This window comes from Mobula birostris, chromosome 9, assembly GCF_030028105.1.
Source record: "Mobula birostris isolate sMobBir1 chromosome 9, sMobBir1.hap1, whole genome shotgun sequence".
Lineage (NCBI taxonomy): Eukaryota > Metazoa > Chordata > Chondrichthyes > Myliobatiformes > Myliobatidae > Mobula > Mobula birostris.
In genome coordinates this window covers 51429790-51444508 of record NC_092378.1, presented here as the reverse complement: position 1 = coordinate 51444508, position 14719 = coordinate 51429790, and the positions used below count along the sequence as shown (strand labels likewise).

At 45.2% G+C, this 14719-nt stretch overlaps 1 protein-coding gene across 1 annotated transcript in view; it reads right to left on the bottom strand.

Moving 5' to 3' along the window:
- dgki (diacylglycerol kinase, iota) overlaps positions 1-14719 on the bottom strand; it is a 244031-nt gene that overhangs the window by 12754 nt on the left and 216558 nt on the right. The window contains exons 25-27 of the mRNA XM_072269422.1: positions 9793-9920; positions 7555-7680; positions 1560-1585 (exon numbers count right to left, since the gene is read on the bottom strand). Coding sequence (XP_072125523.1) covers positions 1560-1585; positions 7555-7680; positions 9793-9920 — 280 coding nt within the window. The remainder of the gene's footprint in view (positions 1-1559; positions 1586-7554; positions 7681-9792; positions 9921-14719) is intronic.

The following is a 14719-nucleotide window of genomic DNA, read 5'->3' as shown; positions in this document are numbered from 1 at the left end:
AAGGTACAGTAGATGACACCTTCCAAACACTATGACATCTATCTCAAGCACAAGAGATTCTGCAGATGCTGGAAATCCACAGCAACCCACACAAGATACTGAGGGAACCCAGCACACAGGCAACATCTATGGAGAGGAATGAACAGTCAACATTTCAGGCCAGTCCTGATGAAGGGTCTCAGCCCGAAACATTGGTTCTTTATTCCTCTTCATAGACGCTGCCAGAGCGGCTGAGTTCTCCAGGACTTTGTGATTGGACTTGTATCATTTTGGACAGCAGGTGCTCAGATACACCAGTGCCTCCAGGTTAGTCTCCAAGCCACACACCATGCTGACTTGGGAATATATCATCCCCACCCCTTCCCCCCACTGTCACTGGGCCGAGCTCCCTTTCAGCACTGTGGACTCACCTACGCAATAAGAAAGTGGCCCCACCACCAATTCACTGTTCTCCAAATTTCAATGTCACCAACTCTTTCCTTGAGTCAGGGCATCATACAGAGCTGTGGCCCGTCTTCTCCATGGTGTCCTTGCTGGACTAAGCCTTTTTGGTCCGTATCTCTCCATGCTTTGAGCATGTCTAAATGTCTCTTTAGCACAGTAAATGGATCTGATTCCACCACCTCCTCTGAGACATCAACCATCCTGTGTATAAAATAAAAAACTTTTCCCTTGGGTCCCCTTTAAAACTCCTTCTCTCACCTTAAAACCATGCCATCAAGTGTTTGAAAGCCTGACCATGGGAAATAGATTCTATCTGCCCTGTCCATGTCTCTTTCAAACCCCCATTGGTCACCCCTCAGATTTCTTTGTTCCGGGGAGACAAGCCCACCCTATCCAATAAAATCCTCCAAAATCCAGGCAACGTCCTGGGAAATCTCCTCTGCACTCTCTCCAGTGCAAGCACATCGTTCCTACAGTGCGGTGACCAGAACTGCATGCAATATGCCCAAGTTGTAACATAGCACCCTAACTTTTATATTCTCTGCCCTGACCTGTGGGGTCCATATGTTTTCTTCATCAGCCTATCGACCAATGTTTCCATTTCATGGACCAATGGACTTGAACCCCAAATTCCCTCTGCTCATTCCTTTGGGAAGAGAAGAACAGGTTAAATCATACTTAAATCAGGAGTTCTGTCCAGTCTTGAGATTTCTAAAGAGGAGCCTCATTGCAGAACAATTAAGGCTAACTGCTTTTCAAATGAGCTGAGGTTTATGTTACAAACACATTACAACAAGCCCTATACTAGCCCAAGACTGAAAACTGATGTGACTCTAACGGGAAACTCCACTCCTGCCACCCATCTGGGTCAGTCCAAACTTCCCAGGTTTCCTGGGAACCAACTCAATTTGCAACATATAGTGATATCCATATGTAACTAGTCCTGAGAAACTTACGGAAAGCAGGCACATACTGAATGGCTTTGGACAGGGAACGCTCAGGGCAAACTGCTGGAATTTCTGAGCCCCTCAGGAAGGCTGCTAACGCTAACAATCAGGAACATACAATCGAACAATTTAATCTGGGGAAAGGTTTATTATAAGAATCGAAAGTACCTTGTTCTTCTGGAGATGTGGGAGGCCTGAGAAGAAAGCAGAAATTATTTTCGGAGTTACTCGCTGTGATAGTAAAATACTGTTGCTACGTGTCAATGAGAAAGGTGCTCAGTTTAACCAGCAGTCTGTACTATTGACAGGATGCACTGTCAACAGGACTCCTTGGACAGCAGCTTCCAAACCCACAAACCTCTACCAGATAGAAGGATGTGGGTAGCATAAACAAGGGGACACCACTGCCTGGAAGTTGCCCTCTGAACCGTGGACCATCCTGACTTTGAAACATCACCATTCCTTCACCATCACTGGGTCAAAATCCTGGAACTCCCCCCTCACATTCAAGGACCACAGCAGTTCGAGAAGGCAGCTCACCACCACCCTCACAAGTGCAACTAGGGATAGGCTGGCTCAGACCGTGAAACCCACATCCTTTGAATGAATAAAAAGAAACAATACCCCCTCAAAGTTCAGAAAGGAAAGATCTACACCGTTGCTTTGAGCCAGGAGTATTGAAACGTTATCTCAGTGGAATGAAGGAGAGATTACTGGGATGGGTTGGACCGTCAGAAAAGTGGGAAATGTTGCTGCAGACAGAAGTCAGGGAATGCTGTCAGGATTGGGAATATGGAGCAACACACACAAAAATTGCTGGTGAATACAGCAGGCCAGGCAGCATCTATAGGAAGAGATACAGTCAACATTTCGGGCCAAGACCCTTCGTCAGGACTGGAGAAGGGTCTCGGCCCAAAACGTCGACGGTACCTCTTCCTATAGATGCTGCCTGGCCTGCTGTATTCACCAGCAATTTTTGTGTGTGTTGCTTGAAATTCCAGCATCTGCAGATTTCCTCGTGTTTGCATTCAGGAATATGGGGAAGGTATGCTGGGATCAGTGTGTAAGTAATATTTCTGAGATCAGAAGTGTAAAGAAATTTGCTGGAGTCAGGTACACGGTTTGTTGAGAGGAATGGGGCTGCAATGGAAAGCACTTTATTGACGGATTGTGGGAATTGCTGTGAAAATTGTGGGTGCAGGGCAAGCGCTTGGAATCAGTGGAACATTGTCTAGTTTGAGTGCGCTGGAAAGATCATCAAGAATGTGATCGTTGAGGGAATCTTCAAAAGGATGTGCCTCAAGAAGGCAGCATCCATTGCTTAGCACCCTCACCATATGGGACATGCCCTCTTCTTTATACTACCATTGGGTCAGAGGCACAGGAGCCTAAAGACCCACGTTCAATGACTTAGGAACAACTTCTTCCCCTCTGCCATCAGAATTCTGAATGGTCCAATACACACCTCATTGTTCATTTTATTTTGCACTATTTTTATAACGTATAGGGATTTTTAAGTCTCTCCACTGTACTGCTGCCACAAAGAGCACTGTTGAGCTGCGGAGCGTGGAATGTGGTTATAATTCCAGAATCTGGAGTTGCGGATTGTTGTTAGGATTGGGAATATGCAGAATGGTGTTGTGACTTTTAGTTTCAGGAATTTTACCTGCTCTGAAAGATGAGGAAAATGGATGGGAAGAAGAGCATGAAGATGGCTATCAGGATCAGGTGTACCTGTAGCTTGGGAGAGGATTAGTAGAATCAGGAATGTGAGGGCTACATAGAACATAGAATAGTACAGCACAGTACAGGCCCTTCGACCCACAATGTTGTGCCGACCCTCAAACCCTGCCTCCCATATAAGCCCCCACCTTAGATTCCTCTATATACCTGTCTAGTAGTCTCTTAAACTTCACTAGTGTATCTGCCTCCACCACTGACTCAGGCAGTGCATTCCACGCACCAACCACTCTCTGAGTAAAAAACCTTCCTCTAATATCCCCCTTGAACTTCCCACCCCTTACTTTAAAGCCATATCCTCTTGTATTAAGCAGTGGTGCCCTGGGGAAGAGGTGCTGGCTATCCACTCTATCTATTCCTCTTATTATCTTGTACACCTCTATCATGTCTCCTCTCATCCTCCTTCTCTCCAAGAGTAAAGCCCTAACTCCCTTAATCTTTGATCATAATACATACTTTCTAAACCAGGCAGCATCCTGGTAAATCTCCTCTGTACCCTTTCCAATGCTTCCACATCCTTCCTATAGTGAGGTGACCAGAACTGGACACAGTACTCCAAGTGTGGCCTAACCAGAGTTTTATAGAGCTGCATCATTACATCGCGACTCTTAAACTCTATCCCTCGACTTATGAAAGCTAACACCCCATAAGCTTTCTTAACTACCTTATCCACCTGTGAGGCAACTTTCAGGGATCTGTGGACATGTACCCCAAGATCCCGCTGCTCCTCCACACTACCAAGTATCCTGCCATTTACTTTGTACTCTGCCTTGGAGTTTGTCATTCCAAAGTGTACCACCTCACACTTCTCCAGGTTGAACTCCATCTGCCACTTCTCAGCCCACTTCTGCATCCTATCAATGTCTCTCTGCAATCTTTGACAATCCTCTACACTATCTACAACACCACCAACCTTTGTGTCATCTGCAAACTTGCCAACCCACCCTTCTACCCCCACATCCAGGTCGTTAATAAAAATCACGAAAAGCAGAGGTCCCAGAACAGATCCTTGTGGGACACCACTAGTCACAATCTTCTAATCTGAATGTACTCCCTCCACCACCACCCTCTGCCTTCTGCAGGCAAGCCAATTCTGAATCCACCTGGCCAAACTTCCATGGATCCCATGCCTTCTAACTTTCTGAATAAGCCTACTGTGTGGAACTTTGTCAAATGCCTTACTAAAATCCATATAGATCACATCCACTGCACTACCCTCATCTATATGCCTGGTCACCTCCTCAAAGAACTCTATCAGGCTTGTTAGACACGATCTGCCCTTCACAAAGCCATGCTGACTGTTCCTGATCAGACCATGATTCTCTAAATGCCTATAGATCCTATCTCTAAGAATCTTTTCCAACAGCTTTCCCACCACAGACATAAGGTTCACTGGTTTATAATTACCCGGACTAAGCCTACTACCTTTTTTGAACAAGGGAACAACATTCGCCTCCCTCCAATCCTCCAGTACCATTCCCGTGGACAACGAGGACATAAAGATCCTAGCCAGAGGCTCAGCAATCTCTTCTCTCGCCTCGTAGAGCAGCCTGGGGAATATTCTGTCAGGCCCCGGGGACTTAACTGTCCTAATGTATTTTAACAACTCCAACACCTCCTCTCCCTTAATATCAACACGCTCCAGAACATCAACCTCACTCATATTGTCCTCACCATCATCAAGTTCCCTCTCATTGGTGAATACCGAAGAGAAGGATTCATTGAGGACCTCGCTCACTTCCACAGCCTCCAGGCACATCTTTCCACCTTTATCTCTAATCGGTCCTACCTTCACTCCTGTCATCCTTTTTTTCTTCACATAATTGAAGAATGCCTTGGGGTTTTCCTTTACCCTACTCACCACGGCCTTCTCATGCTCCCTTCTTGCTCTTTTCAGCACCTTCTTAAGCTCCTTTCTTGCTACCCTATATTCCTCAATAGACCCATCTGATCCTTGCTTCCTAAACCTCATATATGCTGCCTTCTTCCACCTGACTAGATTTTCCACCTCACTTGTCACCCATGGTTCCTTCACCCTACCATTCTTTATCTTCCTCACCGGGACAAATTTATCCCTTACATCCCGCAAGAGATCTCTAAACATCGACCACATGTCCATAGTACATTTCCCTGCAAAAATATCATCCCAATTCACATCCGCAAGTTCTAGCCTTATAGCATCATAATTTGCCTTTCCCCAATTAAAAATTTTCCTGTCCTCTTTGATTCTATCCTTTTCCATGATAATTATAAAGGCCAGGGAGCGGTGGTCACTGTCCCCCAGATGCTCACCCACTGAGAGATCTGTGACCTGACCCGGTTCATTACCTAGTACTAGATCTAGTATGGCATTCCCCCTGGTCGGCCTGTCCACATACTGTGACAGGAATCCATCCTGGACACACTTAACAAATTCTGCCCCATCTAAACCCTTGGAACTAATCAGGTGCCAATCAATGTTAGGGAAGTTAAAGTCACCCATGATAACAACCCTGTTATTTTTGCACCTTTCCAAAATCTGCCTCCCAATCTGCTCCTCTGTATCTCTGCTGCTACCAGGGGGCCTATAGAATACCCCCAGTAGAGTAACTGCTCCCTTCCTATTCCTGACTTCCACCCATATTGACTCAAAAGAGGATCCTGCTACATTACCCACCCTTTCTGTAGCTGTAATAGTATCCTGACTAGTAATGCCACCCCTCCTCCCCCTTTTCCGCCCTCTCTATCCCTTTTAAAGCACTGAAATCCAGGAATATTGAGAATCCATTCCTGCCCTGGTGTCAGCCAAGTCTCTGTAATGGCCACTACATCATAATTCCATGTATGTATCCAAGCTCTCAGTTCATCACCTTTGTTCCTGATGTTTCTTGCATTGAGGTACACACATTTCAGCCCTTCTACCTTACTGTCTTTACACCGTTTATTCTGCTTCTCTTTCCTCAAAGCCTCTCTGTATGTTAGATCTGGCTTTACTCCATGCACTTCTTTCACTGCTTATCGCTCTGGGTCCCATCCCCCTCACAAATTAGTTTAAACCCTCCTGAACCATGCTAGCAAACCTATCTGCAAGGATATTGCTCTCCCTCGAGTTCAGGTGCAACCCATCCAATCTGTACAGGTCCCACCTTCCCCAGAAGAGATCCCAATGATCTAAAAATCTAAAACCCTGCTCCCTGCACCAACTCCTCAGCCACGCATTCAACTGCCATCTCCTCCAATTCTTACCATCTCTGTCACGTAGCACTGGCAGCAATCCTGAGAACGTCACCCTTGAGGTCCTGTTCTTCAGCCTTCTGCCTAATTCCTGAAACTCACACTTCAGGACCTCATCCCTCTTCCTGCCTATGTCATTGGTCCCAACATGTATCACAACTTCTGGTTGCTTTCCCTCTCGTACCAGGATGTCGTGCACCCGGTCAGAGACATCCTGGACCCTGGCACCCGGGAGGCAATAAACCATGCGGGTGTCCTTCTCACGTCCACAAAATCTCCTGTCTGCTCCCCTGACTATGTGGGGAGGAAGGATTAGATTAATCTTGGAGTAGGTTAAAGGGTTGGCACAACATGGTAGACCGAAGGGCCTTATTGTGCGATGTTCTACGTGAGGACTGTGTCAGGACTTTGTGTGTGTGGAACATTGCAGGTGTAAGGGGATTTCGACTTTTATGTTACTGCGGAGGCTAATTAAAATGGCATCTTTGTTATGTTAATCTGGGAAATGCGGCTTTGTTGTGTTAAACGCTGAGAAAGTTTGTGCTAGCAGCTTGTTTTGGTTTAGTGTGTGATAAGAAATATATTATTAACCAATTAGGATAGTTGTTACGTTTTTGGTTTATGTGAAGATACTGTATGCGCGGGGTTTTGGGGGCAGAAGGCGGGAGAGCGAGACAGAGGATGGACGAGGTGCTGTGATGTCCGCTAATGGGGCTGGACCCCGAGGAGGGCGTTCGGTGAGGAGACGGAGACGGACTCGTGTGGAGCGTCTGGTCGACCACCGTTGTTGGTCCCAGGCGGCTGGTCGAGGTGGTCCGAGGGGTCGCAGGGTGAAGAAGAAGATCCTTGAGCTCCAACAGTTTTGTGCACGAAGAGATTGAACTTTGATAAGTGTGGCACCTTTTATTTTCCTTTTATATTTTATTCTCTCTTAATTATATAGTTCCAGTAATATCTATAAACTGTAAATCATTTAATCGTATCTGGTGTATTGTCTGTTATTTGGGCGGGGTGGGGTACCTCACACAGCATCCACACAAACGAATTATCCAGTTTGGCGGGGCCGAGGCTGTTTCCCTAGACGACAGCGAGCCAAGCGACCCTGAGGGTGGCCGGGGGGGCTACACAGGGACGAAGACCAAGGGAAAGGACTAAAAGATCAGCTTGTTCCCGAGTGTGATGTCTCATGTCGGACATGGAAGGTTTGTACCTGAGCTTCTGATGTCCCACGCTGCCCGTCGGTCTGGCAATAAGTTGGTGTTGTATCCCAGACTCAGATTCACAGCTATCACTTCCAATCCACTTGCCACCAGATCCGTTCCATAGTTCGGTTTTCCTAAAAATCCAAAAGGCATTCAGTTTTTCCAATTAATTACCAGATCTGAGATCTATTTTCCTTTGACCTCGTCAGAAGGAAAGACAACTTGCAAAGTTGTTTTATGGGAAGTGCCTGTTTCACACAGGAAGAGTATAGTTGCTCTTTGTACATGAGGCAAGGCTCGAACCAGTGGTGTGGGAGCCATCCCCAGAGGTCTCGCTGCTGAGTCCAGTCCGGCCTTCAGCAACTTCCACAGACTGGACAGAGGTAGTTCCTCCTCAGTCTGACGTCACTTGTATCCTGGTGAGATCTTTTATCTCAGTCATGTGTAACTCAACCCTCCTTTCCAAACTAAGCTTTGAGCTTTACAAACTGAACTTCTGTGACTGAAAAAACAGATTGTCAAAAGCAAAAAAAAAACATTTTAAGGTACAAGTAATTTGAGCTGGTCTTACCTATCACCTGCCAGCTAGTACTCCTCCCCCCTCTCCCCACCTCTTTTTCCTGACCTTTGCTCTGTTCCTTTCCAGTCCCGATGAAGGGTGTCAGCCTGAAACCTTTGGCTGCTTGTTCCTCTCCATTAATGCTGCCTGACTTGCTGAGTTCCTCCAGCATTTTGTGCGTGTTGCTCATATTAGATGTAAGATAACCTTCAAGCAATGTTGAAAGTACCCTGGCTGGTTGCATTATGACCCGATATGGCAATTCCTACACATGGGAATGTGAAAGGCTGTGGGAATAGTGGGCACAGCCTAATCAACCACAGGCACATCCCTCCCTACCACTGACATCATAGACAGGTGCTGCTGCCTCAAAGAGGCTGTGTCTGTTCTAAAAGATCCCTATCATTCAGGTCATGCCCTCTTCTCACTGCTACCATTGGGCAGGAGGTACAGAAGACTCAAGCCCCACACCAGGGGGTTCAGCAACAGCTACTTTCCCACAACGATCAGTTCCCTGAACTGACCTGTACAATCCTAACCCAGCCTCTGAGACAGAACTACCAACCTCCCTCTGCACTACCCTGGAATTCCCTCGGTTTTATTTTGCATTGATGTCTTGCTTTGCAGTTTTATTTTTCTCCATTCTCTCTTGTATAAATATAGTCCACATTCTGTGCGTGTCTGTGCCTACAAGCATATTTTCATTCTACCTGTATCTCATTGTGCTTGGACACATGACAATAAAGACAACTTGAAACCTGATATGACAGAAAAAGATGCATTTATGTGGCATCTCAGGATGTCTTAGAGCCCCCTATTGGTGGTGGACTGCTATTGAACTGCGGTAAGAATATATTAGGCGGGTATAGAAAAAAATTACTATGTTGAATTGAGGTGTAAAATTGATAATTTTGTTGTAGTTTAACTTTCTTATGCTTGGCGAGCAGAATTAGGCCATTTGGCCCATCGAGCCTGCTCCGCCATTCCATCATGGCTGATTTATTATCCCTCTCAACCCCATTCTCCTGTTTCTCCCCATAACCTTTGACACCCTTCGACCTATCAACCTCCACGGATTCATCATTCTCTGGCTAAAGAAATTCCTCTTCATCTCTTTTCTAAAGGGATGTCCTTCTACTCTGAGGCTGTGCTCCCTTGTCTAGGCTCCTGCACTTTAAGAAACACTCTCTCCATCCACTCTATCTAGGCCTTTCAATATTTGGTAGGTTTCAATGAAATCCTCCCTCATTCTGCTAAACTCCACCTACATCCACATAATTGTTCAGTGAATTTCTCAGAAATTATAATATGGTTGCCTCTGTATTTTTCTAAAAACATCTGAGTTTTCAGTATCAGATGTTACACCTCTTAAATCTGGTTATTTTATAGATTAATTGCTATCTCTGAAATTCTGTATATGAGATGACCACAAGTGCTTTTTCCTTTGCCTTTTCTTTGTTTTCTCAAATCCTTCCTGTTCATTTTCTACACTTGTAATACTTATGAAACAATAGCCAGCAATAAGTTTTGTGCCTCATTCTTGATTTCCAAAGAACGTTTGGATCTCAAAAGTATCAGGATCCAATAGTTCTCTGGAAAAGCCCCCCAGCAGGGCTCATGATTCTGCTGAAGGCAGAAGCCAGGTTGGACAGAGCAAAGGGGTGATCATGGTGGAACAGCGACGTACCCTGGGGAAGGGTCCACCACCAGGTCTGGCATTCCAGGGCTTGTCCCAAGTTTTGGGGTTGCTGCAACTTCGGGATCCAGGATAAAGAGCTCATCGTGAGCTACCTCTGTGACAAAGTGGAGATGCTCCTGCAGAGAAAGGGAATGCTGTTAGTATTTTAAAACAGTTGACGAGTAATTCTTAACTTGGTGTAGTTAATGTACGGAGAGGCATGGTAGTGTAGCAGTTAGAGCAAAGCTTCACAGCATCAGATTTCAGGTTCAATTTCTTCTACTGTCTGCAAGGAATTTGTACCTTTTCCCTGTGACTGTATGGGTTAATGGGTAATCTCCCATATTCCAAAGACGTACTGGTTAGGTTAGTGAGTTGTGGGCATGTTCCGTTGGTGGCAGAAGGGCGACAACACTTGTAATCCTTGGATTGTGTTAGCCGTTGACACAAATGATGCATTTCACTGTACAATCACAAGGGATTCTGCAGATGTTGGAAATCCAGAGCAGCACACACAAAATGCTGGAGGAACTCAGGAGGTCAGGCAGCGTCCATGGAGAAGAATAAAGAGTTGACGTTTTGGGATGAGACCCTTCAATGCAGTCCTGATGAAGGGTCTCAGCCTGAAGCATTGACTGTTTATTCCTCTCTGTGGACGCTCCCTGACCTATTGAGTTCCTCCAGAATTTTGTGTGTATTTACCTGTACATTTCAATGTACATGTAACAAATAAAACTAATCTTTAATTTTCTTTTGGGGCCTTGGATCAGGTAGCCACTCCCCACCCATCAAAATCAGCTATCAGGTTTATAAACTAACACACAGTTGTTCAGTGTGCTGTGGGCAACACAGCAGTGTTACACTGCACATTGTTGGAGAAGCCCCAGTCAGCGGCCAGGATGAAGCCTTCAATGGTGATGTGAACCACATTCCTAATTCCAGCTCACATCCACCCCCCAGTCTCCAGCCCCTGCCCCTGGGATTTAAGTCCAGATGCAGGCACTTCAGGTCTCTTTTCTTGACCCCTGAGAAGGTATTGTTCTTTGGAGTCAGTGAGGGCCTCTCTGTAGATTGCACCACCTTCACCGATGTTGCTGGGGCTTCAAGCAGCTAGTGTGGGCTAACGGGGGAAAGGTACCCTTACATCTAAATCCTTGGAATTCCTCCACATGATGACATTGAGCCCACTGTCCACAAGCTCTAACCTTAAGAGAAAACTTTAAGTCTTGGCTAATATACGTAGGTATTTACAAGTACACTCACTTTAGGGAGGTTATTCTGCTTCAACCCACACTTCAGGATGAGTTTACTCTATTGTTTAATCTCCACAATGAGTTCTCACTGTCGATAATAACTCTCTGAGTGCTGGATCCTCCTTACCAAGGAGTAGATGCTTCCAGCTACCAAAGTAGTTCAAACACAGTTTTTTTTTTATTTTTAGTGATACATGTTTAATTTAACCGAATAATTCTTGACATAGACTTGAAACTCTCAGAAAAATTTTAACTTACAAGAGATTTTCAAATTACAGAAGATCTGTAAACTACAGAAGATTTCCAAACACAGGTAAAATTCTTACAAACTAAAAGGATGTACAAACAAGTTTCAAACTAACAAGTTGTCCATTACAGAAACCGAAGGCTGAGGTCTTCTTTCTGTGTCCCACCTTTCTGTTATTCCGCCCTCTCATTCTTAACAATCCCTGTTGTTTTCTAACATTTCTACTGTTAGAAAGATGGCTCAGTGGTGGGTGCCAATGGCTTGAGTGCTCAGTGGTGGGTGCCAATGCTTTTTTTGCTGGTGGGGAGAGGTAGGATCATTGCTTGATGCCACTTACGAGCGGGAAGGAGGGGAGCTGGGGGGCACCTTGGGGTTCTAACATTTAACATTGGGGTTCATTCTTTGGGGGCAGTCCTCTGTTTTCATGGATGGTTGTGAAGAAAAATCATTTCAGGATGTATATGATATACATTTCTCTGACATTAAATGTATCTTTGAAACCTTTGTTTTGCTACTAGTTGACATCATCTGCATGTGATGTTTTTCAAGTACATTTGTCAGGTCAGGTGAATGCAATGTTTAATTAAGCTAAAGTAGACCACACTGTTCCATGGTCTTTGAGAACCTCACTGCCCACTTGTTTATGACAAAGAGTATTGGTTAGAAGCTTAGCTTGATCAAAAGCAATTCTTTGATCCTTGAAAGGTGAGGGTGCTGTGCTGGAAAGCTGAGGTTAGCAATAAGCCCCATGTGCCCTGGAAAGCGAGTATCCATCATCTCCACTGGCAATGAGCTGCCAAGTGCTTTGCTGCAGTTAGTGAAGTCCTGAAGGGCTGAGGCTGGGCTTAGCAGGTATCACGGTGTGTAAGGCTCTGTTGCTGTTCTGAATGAACTTGTGTGATTGCCATTCTTCATGCTCCACGAATACATCTCATGGACAGGGGCACCAACACTATCAAACCAGCCATGACTACAATGGGATTTTGCCAATCCCTGTGTAAGCCTAACACATTGATGCAATTACAAAGAAGGTAGGGTAGTGGCTCTACTTTGTAAGGAGTATGAAGAGATTTGGTATGTCAAAGACTCTTGTAAATTTCTACAGATGTATGGTAGAGAGCCTTCTAACTGCCTCAAACGGAGCCTCCAACACATAGGATCACAAGAAGCTGCAGAGGTTTGTAGACTCAGTCCGCTCCATCACAGGAAAAACCCTCCAAACCATTGAGGACATCTTCAACAGGCTGTGACGGGATCCTGAATTATCCCTGTGAACTGTGCTTTTAAAAGAGGAGAGACAGAGGTGTCCAACACAGACACCTTGTTATTAAGAGAGAGAGAGAGGCGAAGATTGCTTGGAGATGGTGTTATGGTTTCTCTGCAGCATGTTTACACTTCTGCAAGGACACTGGCAGCTTCTAAGTTCTTACAGAGAGAGATGGGAGGAGCTACTTGATGGACAGCTGGTGTTCAGCACAACAGTATTTAAACCAGCATAATTGCTAGTTTCACAGGACACGCAGACACACAAGGGTGTGGTGAAGTTACCACTATCCTGTTCAGGTGCCCACGAGTGTGGGACTGTGGATCGATTACGAGGTATCGATCTGTGATTATTAGTGCGTGAAAGAGCGACCTTGTGGAGTCTACTAGTGTGTCTATCCCTCGCCTGGGTTGGTAAACTATCACTCGAAGATGGTGCTCTTAAGTTGCTCAAGTTTGGCTAACTTGGAAGTTTCAGAGGACAATGGGAAGATCGACGGCATCAGCTCACCTGAAGAACTAAACACCTCTCTCTCTCCATCACTACTCAACTCAATACCACAAACTGATCTGAACTTTACTTGTCACTGTAAGACTGTATCCATTTACCCCTAGGCTTGAAGAAGCCTGGTTTCTATATTTACACACACACACACACACACACACACACACACACACACACACACACACACATATATATAAATCATTGCTAACCTGTTTGATATACCTGATTTTATATTATTGTATTGCGTAGTTACTAATAAATACCATTAGCTAGCAGCAATACCAGACTCCAAGTGTTTTCCATTTCTGCTGGTTCTTTAACCCGTCACGGGGTATGTGAAAAGGCAGTGTCTCATCCGCCAGTAAGGACCTTCACCATCTGGGAGACATCAGGGTGGAGGTAGAGGAGCCTGGAGAACTACACACAATATTGTAGGAACAGCCTCTTCCCCTCAACCAGCAGGGGCACAGTCCATGAACCCGTGAGCACTACCTCATTATTCCCCTTTTGCACTATTTATTTTTTTGTAATTTATAGTAATTTTTTATGTGCTGCACTGTACTCCTGCCACAAAACACAAATTTCACAAAATACTGTATCTCAGTGATAATAAACCTGATTCTGATACTTGCTAATTGATCACTTCCCATGCTCCTGCACCCAAGCCACTGCTGGTCCTGTCAAGCTGGACATCCTACCATAGTCTTCATCAGCCCAGTTACTCACTGGAGATATGTGAGTCGACAGACAAAATCTGTTGCACTTGTGACCCAGAAGAATAGTGTCCCAATCGTTCAATTTAATATCAGAGAATGTATACAGTAAATATACAGGTTTCCCCCGCCATCCGAAGGTAGAGCGTTCCTATGAAACGGTTCGTAAGCCGAAATGTCGCAAAGCGAAGAAGCAATTACCATTTATTTATATAGGAAAATTTTGTGAGCGTTCGCAGACCCAAAAATAATAGTCATAGTCATAGTCATAGTCATACTTTATTGATCCCAGGGGAAATTGGTTTTTGTTACAGTTGCACCATAAATAATAAATAGTAATAGAACCATAAATAGTTAAATAGTAATATGTAAATTATGCCAGTAAATTATGAAATAAGTCCAGGACCAGTCTATTGGCTCAGGGTGTCTGACCCTCCAAGGGAGGAGTTGTAAAGTTTGATGGCCACAGGCAGGAATGACTTCCTATGACGCTCTGTGCTGCATCCCGGTGGAATGAGTCTCTGGCTAAATGTACTCCTGTGCCCACCCAGTACATTATGTAGTGGATGGGAGACATTGACCAAGATGGCATGCAACTTAGACAGCACCCTCTTTTCAGATACCACCGTCAGAGAGTCCAGTTCCATTAATTAGATGCTGCCGACAATTATGTGCTAGGAGGCACCTAATTACTTAGCATGTTTATTTCGGCTTTTTTCTTAAAGATGTGCTGTGCGCCTCCTGGCTACTGCTGTGTTCTTTGCGAATCGGTACAGTATCTCTCCGGGGCCCGGGTGTTGTCGTGGTGAGACACGGGGGTGTCATCTCATCGTCGATCAGGGCAGGCAGCTCATCTTCTCCTATGACTGCCCGCCTCGATGTCGAAGGTCGAGGTTTGTCGTCTGCTGTACTGATGTGGAAGGCTTGCTTGACTGCTGAGCCTCGCGCATTTTTC